Below are 21,963 nucleotides of genomic sequence, written 5' to 3'. Positions count from 1 at the left end.
AATTAAAGTGTTTCTTTCATCATGGTTTTATATTACAAGGGCTTTTGCATGTCATTTCCAATATTGAACATTGTTATAACATAAAAAAAAACAAGGCAATATATTAAACAATGTTTTTATTGTTTAGCTATTCAAGTAGCGCATCAATCCCTCAATCCCTCTCGTACATCCCTGCCTTCTTCCTCTGCACCCTGTGACAGTGCCACCACAGGCTCTGCTGCCACAGATGCATCCCAGTCACTGTCATAGGCCTCTCCGTGAGTCTCGCAAAGATTATGTAAAGCACAGCAAGTCAGCACCATAGATCTCACCAGTTCTACATCACAGTCATTTCTTTTCATAAGGCAACGCCACCTTCCCTTCAATCTACCAAAAGCATTTTCAACAACAACCCATGCCCTGCAGATTTTCTTGTTGTAAATCTGCTGTTCTGCTGTGAGCCATCCAGTGTCATGGAATGGTTTTAAGAGCCAGTTCTGCAAGGGATAGGCAGAATCCCCCAGGATGTAGTAGCCAGCATTAACCCCACCGATGTTCCTGGTGGAAGCAGGAAAGTAGTTGCCACTGCTGGCTAACTCCCACAATTTGGACAGTCTCAAAACACGAGCATCATGTGAGCTGCCAGCCATTCCTGCAAACACGTTCCAGAACAGTCCCTTTCCATCAACAACACCTTGAAGGATGATGGAGTGCCAGCCTTTACGGTTGAAATAGTCGCAGTGGTACTCTTGTGGTGCTATGATGGGTATGTGTGATCCATCAATAGCACCAATACACTGCGGGATCTCCCATCTTCTCTCAGTGTAGGCAGCCATTTCTGCAAACTTCTCTTGGTCTGGGAAACAAATTTGTTCCGGCACCAACAACATCTCTGCAGCAGCAGCAAACTCTTGAACACACCGGCACACAGTTGTGATGCTTACTCCAAAAAGATGGCCAACAGTTCTGAACTCGGAGCCGGTCGCAAGCTTCCACAATGCCATGGCCAATCTCTTCTTTAGAGGTACACACTTGCGGAAGGTTGTGTCCTTTCTCTCTATCGCTGGAAGCATTTTGTTGTAGAGACAGATAAAGGTTTCTTCGGACATTCTGAAGTTCTCAACCCACTGAGTGTGTGTGAAACCGGGAACAATAACATCCCACCACTCGGCAGCTCGGTTGAACGCCCAAACAGACGGTCTGCGGCGGCGATTTTGCAAAGCGTAAATTATCTGAAACACAAACAGTACACAGCATACATATTTTAGTGTGTAATAATGGTTGCTAAAGTTCATGTAATACTTTGTATAGCGTATAGTAAATACTGACTGTGACCCTGAACGCATGCAAATGTTAGCTAACGTTACCAGGTAACGTAACTTACCCTTTTGTGTCGGCGAACAATAGTCGTGTCAACGTCTGAACTCTGTAGTAATTCCAAAACTCTCTTGTTTTTTTCAGCCATGTTTTTTTTTTGCTGCCTTCAGCTTCTTTTGAAACAACAAAATTTGTCTTCTGGCTGCGGCAAGTAGCCACATGCCGAGCATCAAAAACAACACACCTTCGCCGTCCTCCATTGTTGTGTACCTTGGATGTATTAAGAGAACGTTGTGTAAACTGAGTGAGTCGCGTTGAAAATTACGTCACGGCTGTTGATCGCTATGATGACCAGCCACGCTGAGGCGGTACTAAAATCTGCAATGGAAAACGGACGCACAGTGCGTCGAGTCGAGGCGAGTAGAGTCGAGGCGAGTCGAGCAGGTACCATGTAATGGAAAAACGCCATAAGAGCACAACCCTCCTCCTCCCCTTGCTCCGCCGGTCTTCATCACGCACGGCTCCTGGGTCCTCCTCCGGCAGGCCACTACCGATGGCTCTTCGGTTTTGGTCTTCAGGCTCCTCACGCCACCAGTGTCTAGACTCCATCATGGGATTATCTTTAGGCTTTCTACCCCTGTAAAATTTTAAAACGATGGAGTCTAATCTCCAAAGACTGTACATTTCAAATCATGCATATGTACAATAAATCTTTGCATATCTGCAACAAAGTCTCTCCTGATTGAAATACTGTATTAACGAAGAAAAAAAATATGGGTCTAATGAAATTAAACACAACTATAATCAGTTGACTTGTGGCACAGGTTGAAAGAGACTGTTTGTGCTGAGATAGGCCTACACATTCTTCGTATGAGATGGCCCACAATAACAACGATAAATTAAAGCTGCAAGCAGCGATGGACGGGCCCTCGCGCCTGTGCGCATGTCGGGGTTACCCGCGGACGCTGCTCCTTGCAACCGTGCTTTTGCGCGGCACTCAGAAACTGCAAATCGTCACCAATGAAAAGGGAACTCCCTGCCGAGTTCAATGATACCTCACACAAGACTCTACGTCATACAGTTCATTAGCTGTGACAGGGGGCGTGGCCAAAGCATAGTGGTCGGGGCAAAACTTTACCAATAAAAAACGGAAGTGTCTGCTGAGTTCATTAATACCTCACATTAGACTCTACATCAAATGGGTCAATAGTTATGAAAAGGGGCGTGGCTAACGCATAGGGGAGGGTCAAACCATCACAATCAAAAAGGAACTCTCTGCTGAGTTCAATGATACCTCACACAAGACCCTACGTCGTACAGTTCATTAGCTGTGAAAGGGGGCGTAGATAAAGCATGGGGGGCGGCTCAGTATCACATGTAGACCACACCTTATAAGTTTCATGTAAATCGGATGTTGTTTGTCATATAAGGCGCATTTCGTGTTGCCAGCGGGGGGCGCTATGACCAAAAGTCAATATTGGCCTGTAGATGTCCTCAGACCTGGACCCTTGTCAATCGTGAGAAACTTCGGGCAGATACGACAACGTACACTCAAGTAACAACAACTTCTTTATTCATCGCTAAACGCTCAAAATGGCCGCCATGCCACGCCCACACCGTTTGATGAAAAGGTTTTCTTTCAATAACTTTTCATCTTTACGATGTTGAGATGGTACAGACCAAATTTGAAGTCTGCCGGATGAAATCTCTAGGAGGAGTTCGTTAAAGTATAGCACCTTGACTTTTAGGCCTACTTCCTGTTGCCACTAGGGGCGCTATGACTTTAAGTAAATATCGGCCTTTATTTGTCCTCAGGGTTGGTGTCAGTACCCGATCCGTACCGCCTGTAAGATCCGTTCTGCGCATAGTTACGTAGTAGAAAACTAACAATGTCCCTGTGTGATTTGTACCACGCATGAGTTGAAACACTTTACGACCAAACATCACAACTTTTTTATTAAATCTTTATTATACAATAGTCATAGCTACAAACAATCAAGACTTGTCACTGATCCAAAACCGTGTAGCAACGTTGTTGTTATGTTGTTTATGTTAATGTTTTTACTTTTAATAGTTCGTCTTGACTAATAACCATAGACTGTCTATTATTAATGCGATGAAGTGTAAATGTACATAAGTGTCCTTTTGAAGACAGCCACCACTGCTGTATACCACTATAGTAGCTACATGCTAACGGCAGTAAACATGTCATCTTAGCTGGCAATGTTGTTAAATTCTCCCCAATTCCGGGTCACATTCCTGCGGAAACATGTCCGATTGTGTAGTGTTCGGTTCAGAAGCCTTTATCTCTTATTTTTGACGTTAGAAAGTGCTGCTTCGTTCCACTACAATCTAACGTTAGCATACTCATAGCTAACTATTGTAGCTGCATGCTAACGCGACATAGCGGAGCATATATATAGCTAGCTATATATGTACGTACGTAGCAGGACTTTGTACCGTAAAAAAATCACCAATAAAGGCTTCTAAACCAAATACTAAACAAATACAAATACAGTAAAGTGACCGGAATTTGGGGTGAAATGTCCAGCATTGAGCTACATAATAGTTTGCTAGGAGTTTGCTGGTCTCTCACAGAGATCTCATTTGTAGCCCTGTTTTTACCTGATACTTTCATCAAAGTACAAACACATGAAGTGAGAGGTATACACATGCTTAAACTTTATTTAAAGCATGATTAACCTGAAGCAGGACGGAGTCATGACTTAAAACACCAAAGCAAGGCTTCTAGCTCAGGCTAGCTAGCGTTAGCAAATTACCTTCAAAGTTGCAAAGAAATGATGAAACGTAAAATTTTAAGCCTTTATTTAATTTGCTACATGGTGTTGTACTGGATGGCCGGACGACCCCCCATATACCATTAAGAGATACTTTAGGCAACTCCAGCAAACACCTTCTAAACTTAACGGTCTACTGTCACTGTCTAATGTTTTCTTCTGGTAACCAGAAATGTCCAAACATCCTTACGCCAATGCGTGCATAGAGATGTGAAGTTTGCTGGTGTTTGCGCAAGTGTAGAACTGATCAGGCAGTGTCGTAAAAAACACGTTGAGTTTCTGCGCATGCGCTGAATTGTACGGATCTTACAGGTGTTACGGATCGGTGTCAGTACCCGATCCGTAACGCCTGTAAGATCCGTTCTGCATATGCGCACAATTCAGCGCATGCGCAGAAACTCAACGTGTTTTACGACACTGCCTGATCAGTTCTACGCTTGCGCGAACACCGGCTATGTTATGTTTACTGCCGTTAGCATGTAGCTACTATAGTGGTATACAGCAGTGGTGGCTGGAAGAGCTGTCATCCCGTCTTCAAAAGGACACTTATGTACGTTTACACTTCATCACATTAATAATAGACAGTCTATGGTTATTAGTCAAGACGAAGTATTAAAAGTAAAAACATTAACATAAACAACACAACAACGACGTCGCTACACGGTTTTGGATCAGTGACAAGTCTTGATTGTTTGTAGCTATGACTATTGTATAATAAAGATTTAATACAAAAGTTGTGATGTTTGGTTGTAAAGTGTTTCAACACATGTGTGGTACAAATCGCACAGGGACATCGTTAGTTTTCTACTACGTAATTAAGCACATGCGCAGAACGGATCGTACAGGCGGTACGGATCAGGTACTGACAGTTGGACTCTTATGAATCCTGAAAAGTTTCGAGCCAATTGGACAATGTACACTCAAGTTACACCCACTTCCTGTTTTGATGGCGAAACGCACAAAATGGCCGCCCCGCCACGGCCACGCCCTATGACGAAAAGTTTCTTTTAACAACTTTTCATCTTTAATGTCTTACGATGGCACAGACCAAATTTGAAGTTGATCGGATGAAATCTCTAGGCGGAGTTTGTTAAAGTACGACATGGAAATGGCCAAAATCACACTAATTTCGAACTTTGAAATCAAAATGGCGGACTTCCTGTTGGGTTTAGGGTATGGCAAATGTGTACCAAGTTACGTGAGTCTATGTTAAACGCACTGCAGGGGCTCAATTTAACTTTGTAGGGGGCGCTAGCGAGCCATTTTTGTGCGCCTATTCCCGAAACCCTTAAAATACGTAAATGTTCACCAGACTTGATGCACCCACCAATTTTGGTGAGTTTTTGAATATGTTAAGCCCCTCAAAAAGCCAATTCATTTGCAGACAATAATTCTTTCGGTTCCAATAGGGCCTTCCTTCCATGACTGACATGTTTAATTTTTACCCCAAAAACGGAATAAAGTGTTAAGTGGGGTCATGCCAGTTTGTTGTACATCAGTTAGGTTTTGGTATGTGAGGCAAAGATGAACCTACCTTACTATTTCGAGACTTGCAATTTGCCCATGTTAAACTGTGATATCACCAGGCGTATATTTCTCTCATATGTTAACCTGTGTTAACTTATACTAAAAGTCCAAAAAAAGTCCAATATATAGATAGAAATCACAAAATAATTTCAGTGGTGTGTAGTGTAGTGGTATAGATGATGTAGAAGCTAGTCTATCAATTTTTTGTCCATAACATCCAAGGATCAAATCCTAGCTAGATCTCTAGTGCGTTGTTTCGTTTGATTTTTTTCCTTTCATACAGTATGTGTCGTATTTGTGTGGATAATGATTAAACGGACATGTATTACACATAACTACATGTCTGATGTGATGTGACATGTGATGTTTTCAGCGATATCCATTATTTTATCTCACATTTTCAACACTTCGTGAAAATGTGAACCTCTGGCACTCGAGGGGCGGAGGCAGAGCGGAACGCTCTTAAAAAGTAGGCAGGGCCTTGTTGAATATTCACTGATTTTATGCAAATATCACCAGTTAACATGATCACCAGCTAAACTGGCACAATGGTCACAACTGTTCGTTCAACAACAACAATGGCAGACGTGATAGACAGATGGTTCATCCAATCACCTGCCAGGTTGTTTTTTTTTTATAGCGTCTACCCTTTTTCAAACAGCTTCCAATGATGATACAGTTATGCACTGGGAGAGCGGTTAGAAGCTGCTAGAGTTATCTTTTGCTCTGCTGCCCACAGTAGTGGGAAGATATAGCCTACAGTAAACTAAATAAACTGAAAAATTGTTCCAAACACTGTTCTTTATTGATAAATAAAGCAGCACAAAAGACAAAAAAGAATGGAGTCTGCAGGTCCAGGATTAAACCATTTTGACGCACTTCGAGCACTGACCATGAATGCGGGCTCATTGTGCTTGTTGCTAGTTGCACAGCACCGCTCTAGCCAGCATGTGTGTAGCAATGGCCCATGTTTCCCATCATGCAGCGCTGGACTCAGTATTGTGTTAACTTTACTTTATGTTCCGAAATGCAAATGTTTTCTTTTTGTTAGTTCTAGTATGTAATGTGTCTGTTCAGAACATGGTGGTTTGTTTTGGTAATTGTTATTTTTGTGCTGGTTTATAGTTGAACAACTATTGAGGTGGCTGTTCAGGACAGCTGCACTTTTCAACAGATTTACCATATCCAATATTCAATAAATAGCTGCTTTGCAAACTGACCTAATGCTTGATGAAATAATGAAACAACCACAAACCCTTAGACAATGTGCACTGGTAACAGCAATAAATAAACAGGGCCAGTTTTGACAAAACGTAGAAACACGTTTATTTAAACTGTAATGGGGGTGCGTTGAACATCCTGTTGTGTGAGCAAGCGCGCTGCCTCTTTATTACCACGAGTTTACATGCACGTCTCTGCTGATTGGGTATCACCTGTGACACATCCACCAAACAAGAGAAAACGTGGGGGATACTCGCCGCAGCCAACCTGTCGAGCGGCAGTGTGGCGTCATGGGAGCGCCGTTGCAGTCTTCTCCCGAACAGAGGTGGAGCTAATAAGGAAAGGCTACCGACTTTGCTATTTCTATGGACTAGAAGAAGAAGAAAAAGATAAATAACGGTAGAACTGGTAGCATTGACGTCAATGCTTCGATTTGATTCGATGACCTACTTCGTCGGATCAAGCCTTTCATTCGCCATAAAATAACTCATTTTAACCCAGTAAGTTTACAAGAGAGACTTGCAGTCACTCTGAGAGTCCTGGCATCCGGTTGCCCTCGAGCTCGTCCATGTTTCCTGTTTCCGCTTTGTGACGCGCCGCTGAAAAAAATATAGTGGTGCACACCCTCTGGTCACGCACTCAAAATCCTGGCGCGCCAGCGAGATCTACGACGTCACATTCGCGCGCGCCAGCGAGATCTACGACGTCACATTCGCGCGCGCCAGCTCGGCTGCGGCGACTGTAAAAAGGTCCTAAGCCCATTGCATCACCGTTTCACACCTTAACGAGGAAACATGTCGTTCAACAAGGCAACGGCAACAACATGGGGCAGCAACGTACCTGTGCAGAAGTCCATAAGCTACATTCCATGCAGTAACAAGATAACCTTTCTCCTCAATTTGAAACTTTATAGACTGCATGTTCTGTTAAATATGCTGCCATGTAATTTCCAAAACGCTAGCATGGTAGCCTAGCCTGGGTAAACCCTGACGAACTTCCGGCAAATTTGAGATTTGCTGAGAAGGGTCTGGTGCATAGACTATAAGAATGGACCAACAGATCCCGTTGCTCTAGACAGAGACCAGTGAAGGCCTTTAGAAGCACTTTTCCGGTGAGCGCTGAGCGTTACTGCGCAGCCTCCAACTGAGAGAAACAACGTAAATGTGACGTGAGAAACGTGTCTGAAAGTTGTAAGTCTTCTGGTAGCTGTGCCAAGAGAAATCTCAATCATTCCCAATCTTGCAGAGACGGAGCGCGTAGGTATATGTAAGGAGATAACATGGACACAGGCTAATTATTGCTAACTAAAATGCTAGTTAACATTAGTAATTAAACTTAAACAGCTAATGTAAGTCCAAACTGCCTGCGAGCCTCTCCTGTACTATAAGGTAATTCCTCTACTATGCGACAGTAAGTCGCGTTGTTATGACACAATCGTTAGCCTATTTTTACAAAAACGCCTACTACGGAGCCATAACGTGAGGTACAAGGAAATTGAGCCTTTTATACATTGCCGTGTTTCTTTAGAAATAAACAATGGACAAATAAAGTCTTAAAACACTTCAGATGTAAAGTTATTCGCTGTCAAAGTTACGTCAAAATGAATAGCAGTCAATGGAATGCTTACGTCGGGTGATCGCTTTGTAGCATCAAATGGCGCTTTAATGGCGCAAAAAGGAGATTCGAGCTCTGAAACGAAGCGTACCCCCTTGGTCTGGTGTCAACCAGGTTAATGGTAGCCACAAAATATAAGTAGATAGCAGAATTACAATTGTTTTCTGCAAGCACGTGTCTCACTCATGGGTGTCGGTCTCACAATTTTATATACGTAGCCTATGGGATAGTAAAGGTGTGACCTGCTCACTCTGACTCTGATTGGCTAGTACTCGTTGCCTTCGTTGGATGGATTGGTTAGGTTTAGGCACGAGGAGTGAGATTGGTTAGGGTTAGGGGAAGAATTCCAGGGCAAGCCAACCAGAGGCATATTAAGGCAGAGTAGGGCGGGACATTCCTTCGCCATCCTAGGAAACGCAAATTTGCATACAATTTGGGACAATGCTGCCTTCATGGTTACCACGTAGAAAGTCCTTCATAAAAGGTTATGTGAGCTGTTGTTGACTTTGTCTAAACCAACAACTAAAACGACGACAACATTGTAATGCAGTGACATAATAAAATGGAGAGAATAAAATGAATGTCAGATAGGCCTGTATTATTAAACTGATATTCATTATCATTAACAAATGTTAAGCAAATATTGAGAGCAAATGCACACAACAACAATAACACAAGGAAATACCAAAAACTAATCTGAGAACCACTTATTGCTTCCTTGCTCTATTTAAAAAATAAAATAAGCCATTTGCTTCGTCAGTTAATGTGCATTGTCCGTGTCCTACACGTAAATATCACTAATTTCCGACAGCTGTAAATGCAGCACCACTTTCTCTAGGACGTCTCCTCCTGACCCAGGCGCAGCGTAACAGAGCTTTACTTGTTTGGGCAACGACAAGTAAGTTGTGGTTGCAGACCGGTGGTGGTTTAACTTCTACCACTAACGTTACATGGTACGTGCTTTTTAAAGAAGGACTGATGGCAATTGCTTTCATCACCGTGATACAATGCAAGAGAAATCTAACGCATTAGCCAGCTCCTCTGGCAGCTATAACAAAACGTTGCCACCGCTAATGCTAACGTTAGCTAGAAACGGCTAGCTTTATGCGGTGTGTAATGTTATTCGGCTGTAGCTAACCATAGCACATTGTTTACTAACAACATGCATTTTTCTGTGGTAAAAACCTACTGAGTGCATATAACGGGGCCAATAACTTCCCCGACAGTGTACATAGGCCAAGGGCTACATAATATCTGGCTGGAAATGACAGCACCGGACAGTCCATGGTCAGAACACTGCTGGATTCATGTGTTGCACACTTCCGCCATCTGCTGTTGTAGTTTTGCAGGATTAACGTTAAATCAAATTTAAACTGTGGGAAAAGCCATTCACGTTTTCCTGGAGCCCAAGGTGACCTGTTCAGAAACCCTTTTTGTCCGACCAACAAGCCAACTTTACTGTCCTAAATACTAATTTATTTGTACTGAATGTAAAGAGCTCCCTGCATTATCATTATGCCTCATTATTAGTTGTAATATTGTAATATTCCCTATTATACGTTTCTTTGTTTTTAAACATGTACTATGTTACTTGATTTTGAGTTTAGGATTGTTTTCATTCATTATTTGGGGTAAACAAACAGTACAAAAACCCCAACATACTGGATGATTTCAACAGGAAAAAATAATTAAAGAAATATATAGTTTTTGTAAATTGTCAGCGTTACTGTTTTTGCGTTTGATCGATTTCTTATATTTTCCTATGCCCTCTCATTTTTTGGTAGTCAGTGTTACATTGCCAGTTTCACTCACTAAGAATAAATGTCATCTTTATTTGTCCAAACTGACCTAATGCATCAACCAACGTTTGTTAGCCTAATTCCTTATGCTTTGGAAACCTGATCTTTAGTTGATTGTTATTTAAAAGTATGAAAGTATTTTCTTCAAATGTATGTCCAAATGAGAAGTCACATATTGGTCAGCTCTATCCACCAAAATTAAATCTGGTGACTTTTGTAGCAATTGTTGTCCTAAAAAGAGTGGTGCAGTGGGAAATGTCAACATGAACCAACTTAAAATAGATATACACGTTGCAACATCGGAGCAAACGGCCGTTGTGACAGAAGAAAACATGTACACTACCAGTTATCACAGGAGCGCAAGATAAGGAAAAATCATTTTCATTGTATTTTTAATCTCTCTCTTTTTGTGCAGCATGAACATAGCAAGACAAGTCCTGAATTGCTCCAAGTTTGCATGTCATGCATCTACGATAAACTGCAGGAGAAGGTTTTGTACTTCACAGGTAAGAGAAGTCCACTTTAAAACTTTGCATTTAGCTATACTGTGCAATATTAGGTTGGTGATAAACTATTTGGCAAACTTACCATAAATTAGACACTGTTAAAAAAAGGTCTAGGTGCTTGGATGGAGAGGTGCATATGAGTTGTTTTTAACTATTCTGACTTTAAAAGCTCAGTATATTAACGCCAGTGCAGTCTATATACACAACGTTCCACTTCCGGGATTGCTCTGGTGCCGCCGGAAATTCCGCCGGATGTCCCTCATTTCGGTCGGATGTCCGTTACCTTGGGCTTTCTTTGTGTGGGCATTCTAAACTCCGGTGGATTTATGAGGACTATGGTTAACTGCTCCTCAGATCTCTGCAGGGTAAATCCAGACAGCTAGCTAGACTATCTGTCCAATCTGAGTTGTCTGTTGCACGACTAAAACAACCTTTGAACGTACACATGTTCCACCAAAACCTTGGAAATGTTCCGCCGCCCAAGACGATTGTGATTGGTTTAAAGAAATGCCAATAAACCAGAGCACGTTTTTCTCCCATCCCGGAATGCTGTGTGGACTAGCCAGACCCTCCTCCGCAGAGCTGTGGAGGAAGGATCTGGCAATGCAAGACTAACGCCAGTGCAGTGAGGGCATAGTACGGCTGGATAATGTTTTCGATTTATGCAAAGACATGCTCACAACAGTTACAAAACCACTGACCAAAGTCTTGGTTTGTTAATAGACAGTACCAAAGTGAGTGGTGGATTATTTTACTTCTATCACACAGCTTGTTGGATAAGCAAGTAAGTAGTAGGTATTGCAACATTTAAAATTATGTTAATTCAGGTGTAATGTATCTTGGGTTTGTGTTGCAGCATATAATGACATCCCGGCACACACACTCCAAAAGAATCCAGGGACTGGACAAGAATGTCTGGTAAGTGAAAGAATACTACTAAAACTACTACACTGCTGCGTCTTATACTATGTCTCATTCCTTCACTTTATCATAATGTACATATTATATTATTGTGTTGTTATTGTGTGACTCTTGCATATTCTATTCTATTAATACTAGGGCTGAACGATTTGGGGAAAAAATTTAATTGCATTTTTCTGCCAGATATTGCGATTTATTTTTTTTGCTACATATTGCACCTTCTACGATCATGTTAAATAAAGTCATTAAAAATGAATTAAGGATCCACTGAAAATACAACATTTCTGTAAATAATCTGATATGTAATAATTTATCTTATGAAAAAACAGTAAATATAATAATGAAGAGGAATAAAAAATGTTGAATCAAATGTTACATCAAACATTCAACTAAATATTTCACGTTGGATTGATTGCGGTCTTCACGATTAGCTAATCACATTCTTTCAAATCGCGATTTTGATTTGAAAACGATTAATCGTTCAGGCCTAATTAATACAGACAAACACTTGAGTTTCATTACTTAACCATATCAGTCTGGTGTACACTGTCTACATATACCTGTTGGCTCTGCTGCTGTTAATCACACTACTTCACATCACTTTATCATTTCATTTGTCTCCAAATACTCTTGTATTGTTTCTATTTTAGTTTTTGTACCTCTTAATATTTATGTCTGTCCCTTTCTATACTTATCTGTATTTATTTCTGTTGTTTCTATTGTACTGCTGCAACAACCAAATTTCCCCACTGGGCATTAATATAGGTGTTTTCTCTTATCTTAGAATACAACGTTTTTTCTTTGTACGGCAGAGCAGGAGTAGCCTGGTTGACACCAGACCCTTCTCAGTTATAGCCTGGTTGACACCAGACCCTTCTCAGTTGTAACTCAGAGTGGGTCTGGGCAAGGTTCATTCACAGCCCATTTCCAAAGGCTTCGGTGGCCGTTATGTTGAATGTAAACAAGAAGCTCATTGCCGTCGCTGCGCTATTGTCATCGTGTAAAGCCCACCTCAACGGTTGTGATTGGTGCCTCGATTTGGAAAAATTGGAAATGGGCTTGAATGGGCTCTTGGCCAGACTGACTTGCAGAGCAAATCTCAGAGAGCAGGCTAGAGCAGGAGAGGAGTTCTGTTTACTGAATTCTGATCAGGTTCCCATTTTACGCCATATTGTTATCACATAAAAGCCAGCCAGTTTTCTGATGTTAGACAAGAGCAAAGTAAGTCCGACAAGTAGGGTGTGAAGGACAGTAGCCCTATAGTCTTTGTGCTATTTAATTTGATTCACGTCATTTACACAAGTAAGAGGAAGTGGGGAATTTTTATCATCAGCATAATGGATAACTAATAACGGATAATTTGCAATATGCATTCATGTTAATAAATTAGTTGTTGCTGAATGTTTTACATAACTAGTGCAGTGCATTGCTTGGCCTGCTGTATTGCTGCTTGCAGCTTTCTCCAGAACCATTGTACCTCAAAATAACATACATAAGGCCTCCAACGCACTTGAAGGCAGGGTTGGTAATGTTAAAAAGCTAGCAAGTAGCATCTATTCGGGGCTCCGTCTAACCCCTCCCTCTTGCCCCCGTCTCTGCCTCCCTCTGACCCACACACACAGACGTACACGAGCACCACTGTGTCGCTGCTTCAGAGCAGAGCGGCGAAAGGACCGCAATGCCCCTCATCAAAACTACTTCCGGTCTCATTGAACTGCAGCAGGGGCATCCTTTGCTGAGTTTTTTCCTCCATTCTCCAGTGAACTTGCAGTAACTCCAGCGGCCACGACACACATTGAGCTTAGCGGGGCAAGGAGGCATTTCATTGGTTCTTACAGTTTTTACAGGATTACAGCAGCTACAGATGAAGGATCTTTTTTGCTCCTTTTTCAGAGCCCATAAGTTATTTGTTGCTGTCGGGGTGTAAAGACCATTTCAAACCATATATAAAAAAGTGCATATTGGAAATAGTTGCCAACCCTGCCTTTATGCATCCCAACTGTATACTAATGAATTACTGTGTACTTCTTCTTCAGAGGAAAACATTGTACTACTACATTTACCTGACAGAGAAATGTTACTGGTTACTTTGCAGATATAGATTTTACTCAAAAAAACGTCAATTAAGATATAATGCGTTATTATTCATTAAACTATTCCGCATTTATATTACAGTTAAAAGCTCCACCTTGAACATATGTTAAGTCAATTTAAGTACATTGTGCTGATAATGCCTCTCTTTCATGCTTCACTTTAAGTAGACCACTGCCAATACATACTTTCAGAGAGACAGGGTTAAAAGTAAAGCAAGGCCCCGAAATCAATATATTATTATATTGAACATTTCAGTTAATCTAGTCTCGCTGAAACAAATAAATTTGTCATTTTAGCCAAACTGATTTCACATAAGATTGTATCTGATGTATCTTATCAGTATCTAATGAAAAAACAACACACTTGTTCAACTGTCTTTAGCAGTTTAGATAACTGCTGTTATTACAGACACGTGAACTAATCACAGACACTTGCCTCGTTCATGGACTCACGGCTTTCAGTGTCAGTGGTTCATTCATTCAGCAACTACTATTGATCTACATGAATACAGTTTGCAAATTATCCTTCGGGTTTATTGGATGTTCAGTAATACATTCAATCCAGTGAAAAATGAGCAATCGGTGAGGCTTTCAATACACGCACGTAAGAATGGGCCAAACCAAAAAAAAGAAATCATGGCTAAAAAAAGCATTTTGTAGTAGAGCTATACGATTTTTTTAAGGTCACATGAATCTAAGAGGATTTCACTCAAATCTAGTCTGGATGCCAGCCAAACTTAGCCCCGCCCACAACATTTGAGGTCGGGAACTTCGGTCTGGACTTGATCCGTTGTGGAGCAACTATGCTCGAACCAGAGCTGTTTGGACCAATCAAATTGTCAGAGCGGGCTTTATACGATGATGGACAGATGATCAACGTAACGTAATCAACCACGTCACCAAAGAGCGCTTGGGTTGAATTCGTTTACAACAAAGATGGCTGCTGCTGGAGAATTGAGATGTGTAGATTCCGCCATCGCGTCTGTTGTAGAAGATATCGACAGCGCATTCATTTTTTAAAGGAGGAACAGAGGACTGCGATCAAGGCATTTGTCTATCGGAAAGATGTTTTTGCCGTCCATCCTACGGGATTCGGAAAAAGTTGAATCTATCAGCTGGCCCCGATGGTCGCTAAGAAGATGGGGCGCAATGAAAACCCTGTGGTCACATACTCCGTTGCTCTGATTGGTTGTAGGTCTATCCAATTGAGTGCAGAGGCATTTTCAAGCTAACTCAAATCTTCTTCTCTCAAGAAAATCCAGGACGTGAACTGGGAGGTCTAGGTGAGACCGTATGGAAAACACACATATTGTTGGCTGTGCTTGTAAACATTTTTAGTCAATGCTGACATCAAACCATAGTGATAGGTTTGGGTGAGAGACTTCAGTTTTATAGTTTCAAAGATATTTTGTGGCTATTTTTACAAGAAATGTGTTCTTTAGTTAGAATTTTTTTTTTTTTTTATCTCTAGTTTGTTAAATAATGGCTTATTTCGTTGTCAATTCAGGGTGGCGTTTACGTCAGTGGCAGCAGACCCATCCATTGTTAACCTGGGCCAAGGCTATCCCGACATCCCTCCACCTTCTTACATCAAAGAGGCACTAGCAGAGGCTGCATCAGTGGACAGGATGAACCAGTACACCAGAGGCTTTGTAAGACTGAACTAACTGTAACCATCACTCATGGTCCACTACGACAAAAAGCAAATTGTTTTTGGAACCTGGTTATTTAATATTTCTTATGAATGTAATTGTAAAGGAAAAGTGTTGCTGAGGGACTGGAGACAAAATTTGATACTTTCGATTTCACCTCTAAATGCTCATTTAAAATGAGCATTTGTAAATGTGATTTGGGGCATTGATAATTGTATTAACACTATGTTGTTTGAATAATTGGTCTTCTGTTGATTTGCAAGGGTCATCCATCTTTGGTGAAGGCCCTTTCTCAGGTTTATGGGAAGGTCCATGGGCGCCAGATTGACCCCTTAAAAGAAATCTTGGTCACAGTAGGAGGTTATGGTTCCCTATTCAGCACCATGCAAGGACTGGTGGAAGAGGGAGATGAGGTAAGGTCATAGTTTATAGTCATAGACATTCACATATACATTCATAACCATGCTCCCAGTACATACAGTATATTAGTAATTGCGTAATGTTTATTACTCCAGGTCATCATAATAGAACCTTTCTTCGATTGTTATGTACCAATGGTGCGCATGGCAGGGGCCAAGCCTGTGTTGATACCGTTACGCCTTGTAAGTTACACCTAAAGCTACTGATGTTTGTCACACATGTTTCATATATCGTCACTGTCGGGTAAAAACCTTGTATGTCTAATTTGAATACGTTTTATTGAGCTTACAGGATTCAAAATGAACTTTTTTCATCCACCAGCCAAATGGCTAGTGATTGCTCAAATTTTACCAGCCACTCAATAGATTACCATTGTTTTTTACCATATCGATGATGTTTCATTTCATTTCGCCGGATGTCTGCTACCTTCTGCTTTCTTTGTGTTGGCATTCTAAACTCCGGTCTATTTATGAGGTTAACTGCTCCTCAGATCTCTGTGACCAATAGCATTGATTTCTGAAAAAAAAAAATGTAATGACGGAATATGGAGATGCAAGGTTCTTGCCCAACAGCGACGATATACAGTATGTATTTTATCTGCTGCACGTCTTAAGTATGTTAGCAGATATTAGGAGCCATGACACAAAACATCTTCTGCAAAAATTTAGAAGTCTGGAAATAAGACAATCACAAGTGCCGACTGGTTTCTCGACCCAGATGAGCTTTCCAGTAAATTCAACTCTAAGACAAAGGCCATCATCATCAACACACCCAACAATCCCATTGGGAAGGTAAGTCACAGTCATTATGTTGCTTGCTGACTTGACATGACAGGAAGAACCAGTGCTTTCAGTAGTTCCTGTCCTCTTCCTGCAGGTTTTCACCAGAGATGAGCTGCAGATGATCGCCGACCTCTGTATTAAACATGACACTCTGTGCTTCAGTGATGAGGTTTATGAGTGGCTTGTCTACAGGGGACACCAACACATCAAAATTGGTACATTTTCAGCTCAACATACCTATCTGACAAAAAAAAAGAGTATAAAAGAGCCAATCAGTAGCCATGTTTTCATCATCACGTTTTTTTGCAAATTAAGTAATATTGAATGAAAAATGTCTTGTAAGATTTGATTGATTTTCACGAATATGGACACAAAGTTTTTATGTTCACTCTAATTGGATTTTCTCTTAATCGATAAACGGCTCATGAGTTAAACGCTGATGGAAACGTCATTTACCGAATAAATAATTAATTGCGATTACGTTTTAGGTCATTTTATGGTTGCAACCCACCATGAAACAAAGAAGAAGAAGAAGAAGTTTTAGGTCATTTCTGCTTTCTTTGCAGACACGGCGGGTGTCAACAAAGACAGATATAGGTGGACGAACGAGGACACTTTCGGACTTCAGTACATTTCATTTACGAGCAAAATATAACGGCTATTTTAGAAAGCAAAAAATCGAAGAAATGCCATGATTTATCTGCATCATCATAGCCATGTTTTGATAGTGTCGTCGTTTTATTAGAGCTTGATGTGTTCAGCTGGCACATTAGCACAATTACAGCTTTTGCAATATTAATTATTTGTAGGTAGACGGCGAGATCCATTTTGGCTAGCAACTTTTGTTCGCAAATGTTAGCTTAAATGTTGTGCGATTCAGTGCGAAAAAGAATGGAGACACCTTAAAATGTCTCAAATGTATTTGATACACCAATTTGGCCGCAAAAACAGCACGTAACATCAGTACGCACAGGTTTTTATTCGGTTTAAAGCTGTTGGATGGAAACACACATTCACCGGCTTTATTTACGTGAATGTTTTTAGTGAACTTCAGTTAATTTGATTGAAAAGTAGATGGAAACATAGCTACTGTCATCCATCTTATAATAATAGAAGCTCATCCATTCTTTACACACAGCTATAGGGATGGAAACCTCTACATGCAACAACCCTTGCTTTAGGGTTCAGTCACAGCAGAAAGTCGCTCTGCAAAAATAGATTCATATGTACTAGTGAAATAGGTGTTGCTTGTAGCTTGGTGAAGAAGTACTGTTAACTGGCTAAGCTACTGTGGCTGGCAAGCTAACTGGTCATGCTAGATAGCAGTTAACATGCTAGCCCTAGTCAGTCACAATATCCCACCAAGGTAATGGGCAGTTTGTCATATGCGAGCTAGGAAACCAGTATGGGAGGAATCACCAGAGGCGCCATAATAAGATATTATCACGATACTTATGTCACAATATGATAATAATTTAATTTTAAACCTATTGCGATATTCAACGATATATTGCAATTTATTACCTTTTTCAACTTCAAATTATGTCCCCAAAGAAAAACTTTGTCAACATCTGTTTCATCTGCTGATCCCGTCAGAAAAAAACTCAACTGCACAATCTAGTGCAGTGTTTCTCAAATGGGGGTACGTGTACCCCTAGGGGTACTTTGGAGGACTGCAGGGGGTACGTGAGATATTTAACAAAATGTTTCAGGGTTCATACGTTTTGAAAAAACCTGGAAAAGTTATGGAATTTTAAAAAAATGCAAAATCCAGGCCTGGAAAGGTTTTGGAAACATAAAAAGACCCAGAAGGTCTTGGAAAAGTCATGGAATTTCTTTTTAATAAATGTATTTCACGTCGTCCTAACCTCAGTGTTCTATTCGGGGGGCGATATTACGACTCCCACTATGAACCACATAAATTGTCATTCATTTTATTGTTAAACCTCTGAGGGTAAACTTTAACACAGATTTTTATTCTTTTTGAATAATGTCGACTGACATTTTCAGGAATACATAGTCATAGAAATTTGCCAAAAAGTCATGAAAAAGTCATGGAAAAGTATTAGTTAAAATGCGTATGATGTTTAATAGTTACAAGGCTGTTGTCCAGAACATTGTTTCTCTTTTTTTTCCCTACCAAAAATGTGACATTTGTGTCGCCTTCTTTGGACCTATTCTTGCCTTCCTTCCTTCTACTGTCCTACTTTTTACAAGTTTCTCGCTTTTTTCAAAGTTATGTCACTCTTTTTGATACTATTTTCGACCTATTCTTGCCTTACTTCCTTCCTTCTTTCTACCATCTTTTTCCAAGGTTTTGTCATTTTTACAGTTTTTGTCTCCTTTTCTCATTAGCATTTAATTGCTAATTAAAAATGTTCAGTTACAGGGCTGTTGTTTAGTAAATCTATCGCTGACAGCGCTGTACTGTTCCTCTTTATATTGACGTTTTTTCTAGCAAAAATGATTAGCGTTGGTCAGGGGGTACTTGGCTTAAAAAAATAATTCAAAAGTACAATTACAGCTTTTGCAATATTAATTATTTGTAGGTAGATGGCGAGATCCATTTTGGCTAGCAACTTTTGTTCGCAAATGTTAGCTTAAATGTTGTGCGATTCAGTGCGAAAAAAAATGGAGACACCTTAAAATGTCTCAAATGTATTTGATACACCAATTTGGCCGCAAAACAGCACGTAACATCAGGGGTACATTATTGAAAACAGTTTGAGAACCACTGATCTAGTGGACTGAAGAAGGAATTGAATTTTTTTATTATAGTACCAAAAAGTTAAATTCTAATGTGCAATTTATATAATAAAAGATCTGTGTACCGACACACTATTACCATGGAAAATGTTGCAATACTACGCTGTATTGATTTTCTTCCCCTCACCCCAACAAACCGCTAAGCTCAGTTGCTAACCAGACACGTTAACACAGTTTATTCAAGAGTTTACCATTGACTGTTGTCTCATGCTTGACTGCAAATAGTGATAGCCTCTTTCATTTATAGGCTCAACACTTGCATTAACGTAACTTCTGTAAGCCAGTTCTCTATGTTTCCATTGCATGGAAATGATTTCATTCTTATATTCAAGTTAAACATTCTAGTTTGATTCCTACCCTGAGGAGCATTTATAGTATTTGTACACACCAGGCCAGTGTTTCAGAAAACATATATTTTTCGGCATGAAATTATGTTCTTAATATTGAATGTTTAATGTAAAAAATTGTCGTCACTGGCCGTAAAAGATGAAATATTCGAAACTTTTTCTGAATTTCAATTTCCTGAAATTCTGATGTAGTTTTCTTTCTCTACAGCCACTCTGCCTGGAATGTGGGATAGGACAATCACTATCGGCAGTGCAGGGAAAACATTTAGTGTTACTGGATGGAAGGTAAGAAATTTGTGGATTTAGAACACAACTTTTTATATTCAACATGTCATCATGTCGTTAAAATGTGTGTCTCCTCTCCGAAGAAGCTTTGTGCGGGGGAGAGACGTGCATGATGGGCTTATGGTTTTGTCATTTATACATGTTTATGGCTTATTGTCTATTTTGTTGAATGGTCTGGCATATTGTAGTTACTGTGTCATCTTTTCTTGCTTTGTGTCTGGGTGGGTGGTGATGACAGAAGGGAGTGGGGATTTGTTCATGTTGCGAGTTGTATGTTTTGTAAAACAAAAAAACTATTTTTAATCAGACAAAAAATGTGTCTCCTAGCTTGGTTGGTCTATAGGACCTGAGCACTTGATAAAGCATCTTCAGACCGTCATGCAGAATACTCTGTACACCTGCCCGACACCTTTACAGGCAAGTTTGCACAGCTCTTGCACAATATGTTCCTTGAAACTCTTATGATTTTGTCTGAAACTTCTAGCTCTCCTTTTCTCTTCTCAGGAGGCTGTGGCGCAAGGTTTGCTGCGGAACTTTGAGCTGATGGATCAGCCCGAGTGCTACTTCTCCTCCCTGGCAGAAGAACTTGAGGGCAAGAGGGACCGTATGGCTGCCATCCTGCAAGAGGCTGGTATGACTCCCGTCATCCCGGAGGGAGGCTACTTCATGCTCGCGGACGTCACATCTCTCAGTGAGTTACTGAATATTTGAACTGACATCATTAGCACATTTACACTGCTGTTGCATGCAAGTCGAGGGGAGAAGCTTGGTAGCTCATTTTAGTTTTCATGTTGGTGTTATGTGCTTCACAGAAATGAACTGACTAGTTGATCCAAGTAGTGCAATGGAAGCTTGAGCCCACAGAATGAAGAAATAACTTGTAAAAGTTGTCATTGTGTTGGAAGAGTTACTGGACTTTTAAAGCACAGTAGATCAGTTAATGCAAAAGAAGTCACTCCGCAGTTATGTAGAAAGGTTTTTGCCTTCAATCCAAGATTTTATTTGCACTTAAAACATCTGTTTGCGTCATTGTTGGAGTTAAATAATGTGTTTTTTCAATGTGTGCAGTAGGAAATAGCTGACAGTTTTAAGTAAATAAATAGTTAATAATAAAAATAGTTAAGGAATTAATATTTTTTTGTATTATTTACTCAATGATTGACATTGATCAAAGTTCAAACTCAAGTTTTGCAGAAAAAAGAAAATAGTATTTTTGTAACAGGTTTGAAATTTAATAGCTTTTAATTCATTACTTAATATTTAAAAAGGAAAAACTCACAAGGTTACATTCAGAACTAAAACAGACATTTTTATTTTTTTAATTTTTTACATGGCCTCATGCTGATAAAAATGAGAGAAGACGAAACCTTTGATACAATTTGCATATCTGCAAACTAGTCGAAAATCGCTGTTTTGAATGGGAAAATGTCATCCACGTGAATCGTGTAGATCCGAAGAGTTTTTATTGGGGGGTTCGAGGGGGTCCAAGACCCGATGCTAATACGGCACCGGTGCCTTAACGACCGTTCTCTACCGGACCAAATAGCAACGCGGATTTTGGTGCCTTATTTAGGTGTCACTTAAATGCCTACGCTTCTCTTGGATGCTCCAAAAACGGACGTTAGAGGGAACTGAAACATCGCCGTATCGCTAGTCTACACCTGACAGCAGCTAACGTTAGCCTACCGTTAACTAGCAGCTGGAGTAAACACGGTTAAAATGCTGACAGCTAAACGGTGTAAAAGTGTGTCTGTATAGAGCTCAACAGTCCCGCCCACAGCGGGTTCCGGAAGTAAAAATACAATGCAATTTCTCCATTGACAAATTGGAGTATAAGCCATAAAATCGTAACCGTCGAAAACCAGCATGCTGACGTGACTCAGCGATTGTATATTCTCATATAGACACCACAAATCATGGGGCACTACCCTTGTGT

The 21,963-nt window shown here is 40.5% G+C and overlaps 2 protein-coding genes across 4 annotated transcripts in view; one reads left to right on the top strand and one right to left on the bottom strand.

The window, feature by feature from the left end:
- Positions 1-143: 143 nt before the first annotated feature.
- On the bottom strand, positions 144-983 carry LOC144523964 (uncharacterized). The gene has a single exon (XM_078259935.1). The coding sequence runs from the start codon at positions 981-983 to the stop codon at positions 144-146; it is 840 nt and encodes a 279-aa protein (XP_078116061.1).
- An 8,285-nt stretch (positions 984-9,268) lies between these two features.
- Positions 9,269-21,963, top strand: part of LOC144523678 (kynurenine--oxoglutarate transaminase 3-like) — a 28,080-nt gene continuing 15,385 nt past the window's right edge. The window contains exons 1-11 of one of the 3 annotated variants that reach the window (XM_078259411.1): positions 9,269-9,354; positions 10,671-10,761; positions 11,618-11,679; positions 15,283-15,427; positions 15,691-15,840; positions 15,943-16,029; positions 16,516-16,638; positions 16,724-16,844; positions 19,951-20,027; positions 20,355-20,444; positions 20,532-20,718. In XM_078259411.1, coding sequence (XP_078115537.1) covers positions 10,672-10,761; positions 11,618-11,679; positions 15,283-15,427; positions 15,691-15,840; positions 15,943-16,029; positions 16,516-16,638; positions 16,724-16,844; positions 19,951-20,027; positions 20,355-20,444; positions 20,532-20,718 — 1,132 coding nt within the window. In that variant the 5' untranslated portion in view covers positions 9,269-9,354; position 10,671. Of the gene's footprint in view, positions 9,410-10,670; positions 10,762-11,617; positions 11,680-15,023; positions 15,059-15,282; positions 15,428-15,690; positions 15,841-15,942; positions 16,030-16,515; positions 16,639-16,723; positions 16,845-19,950; positions 20,028-20,354; positions 20,445-20,531; positions 20,719-21,963 lie in introns of those variants that run through there. The other 2 variants (XM_078259410.1, XM_078259412.1) reach the window with 2 other exon arrangements.

This window comes from Sander vitreus, chromosome 9 (genome assembly GCF_031162955.1).
Source record: "Sander vitreus isolate 19-12246 chromosome 9, sanVit1, whole genome shotgun sequence".
Lineage (NCBI taxonomy): Eukaryota > Metazoa > Chordata > Actinopteri > Perciformes > Percidae > Sander > Sander vitreus.
The sequence above is the reverse complement of the archived record's forward strand: the minus strand, read 5'-3'. Positions and strand labels throughout refer to the sequence as shown.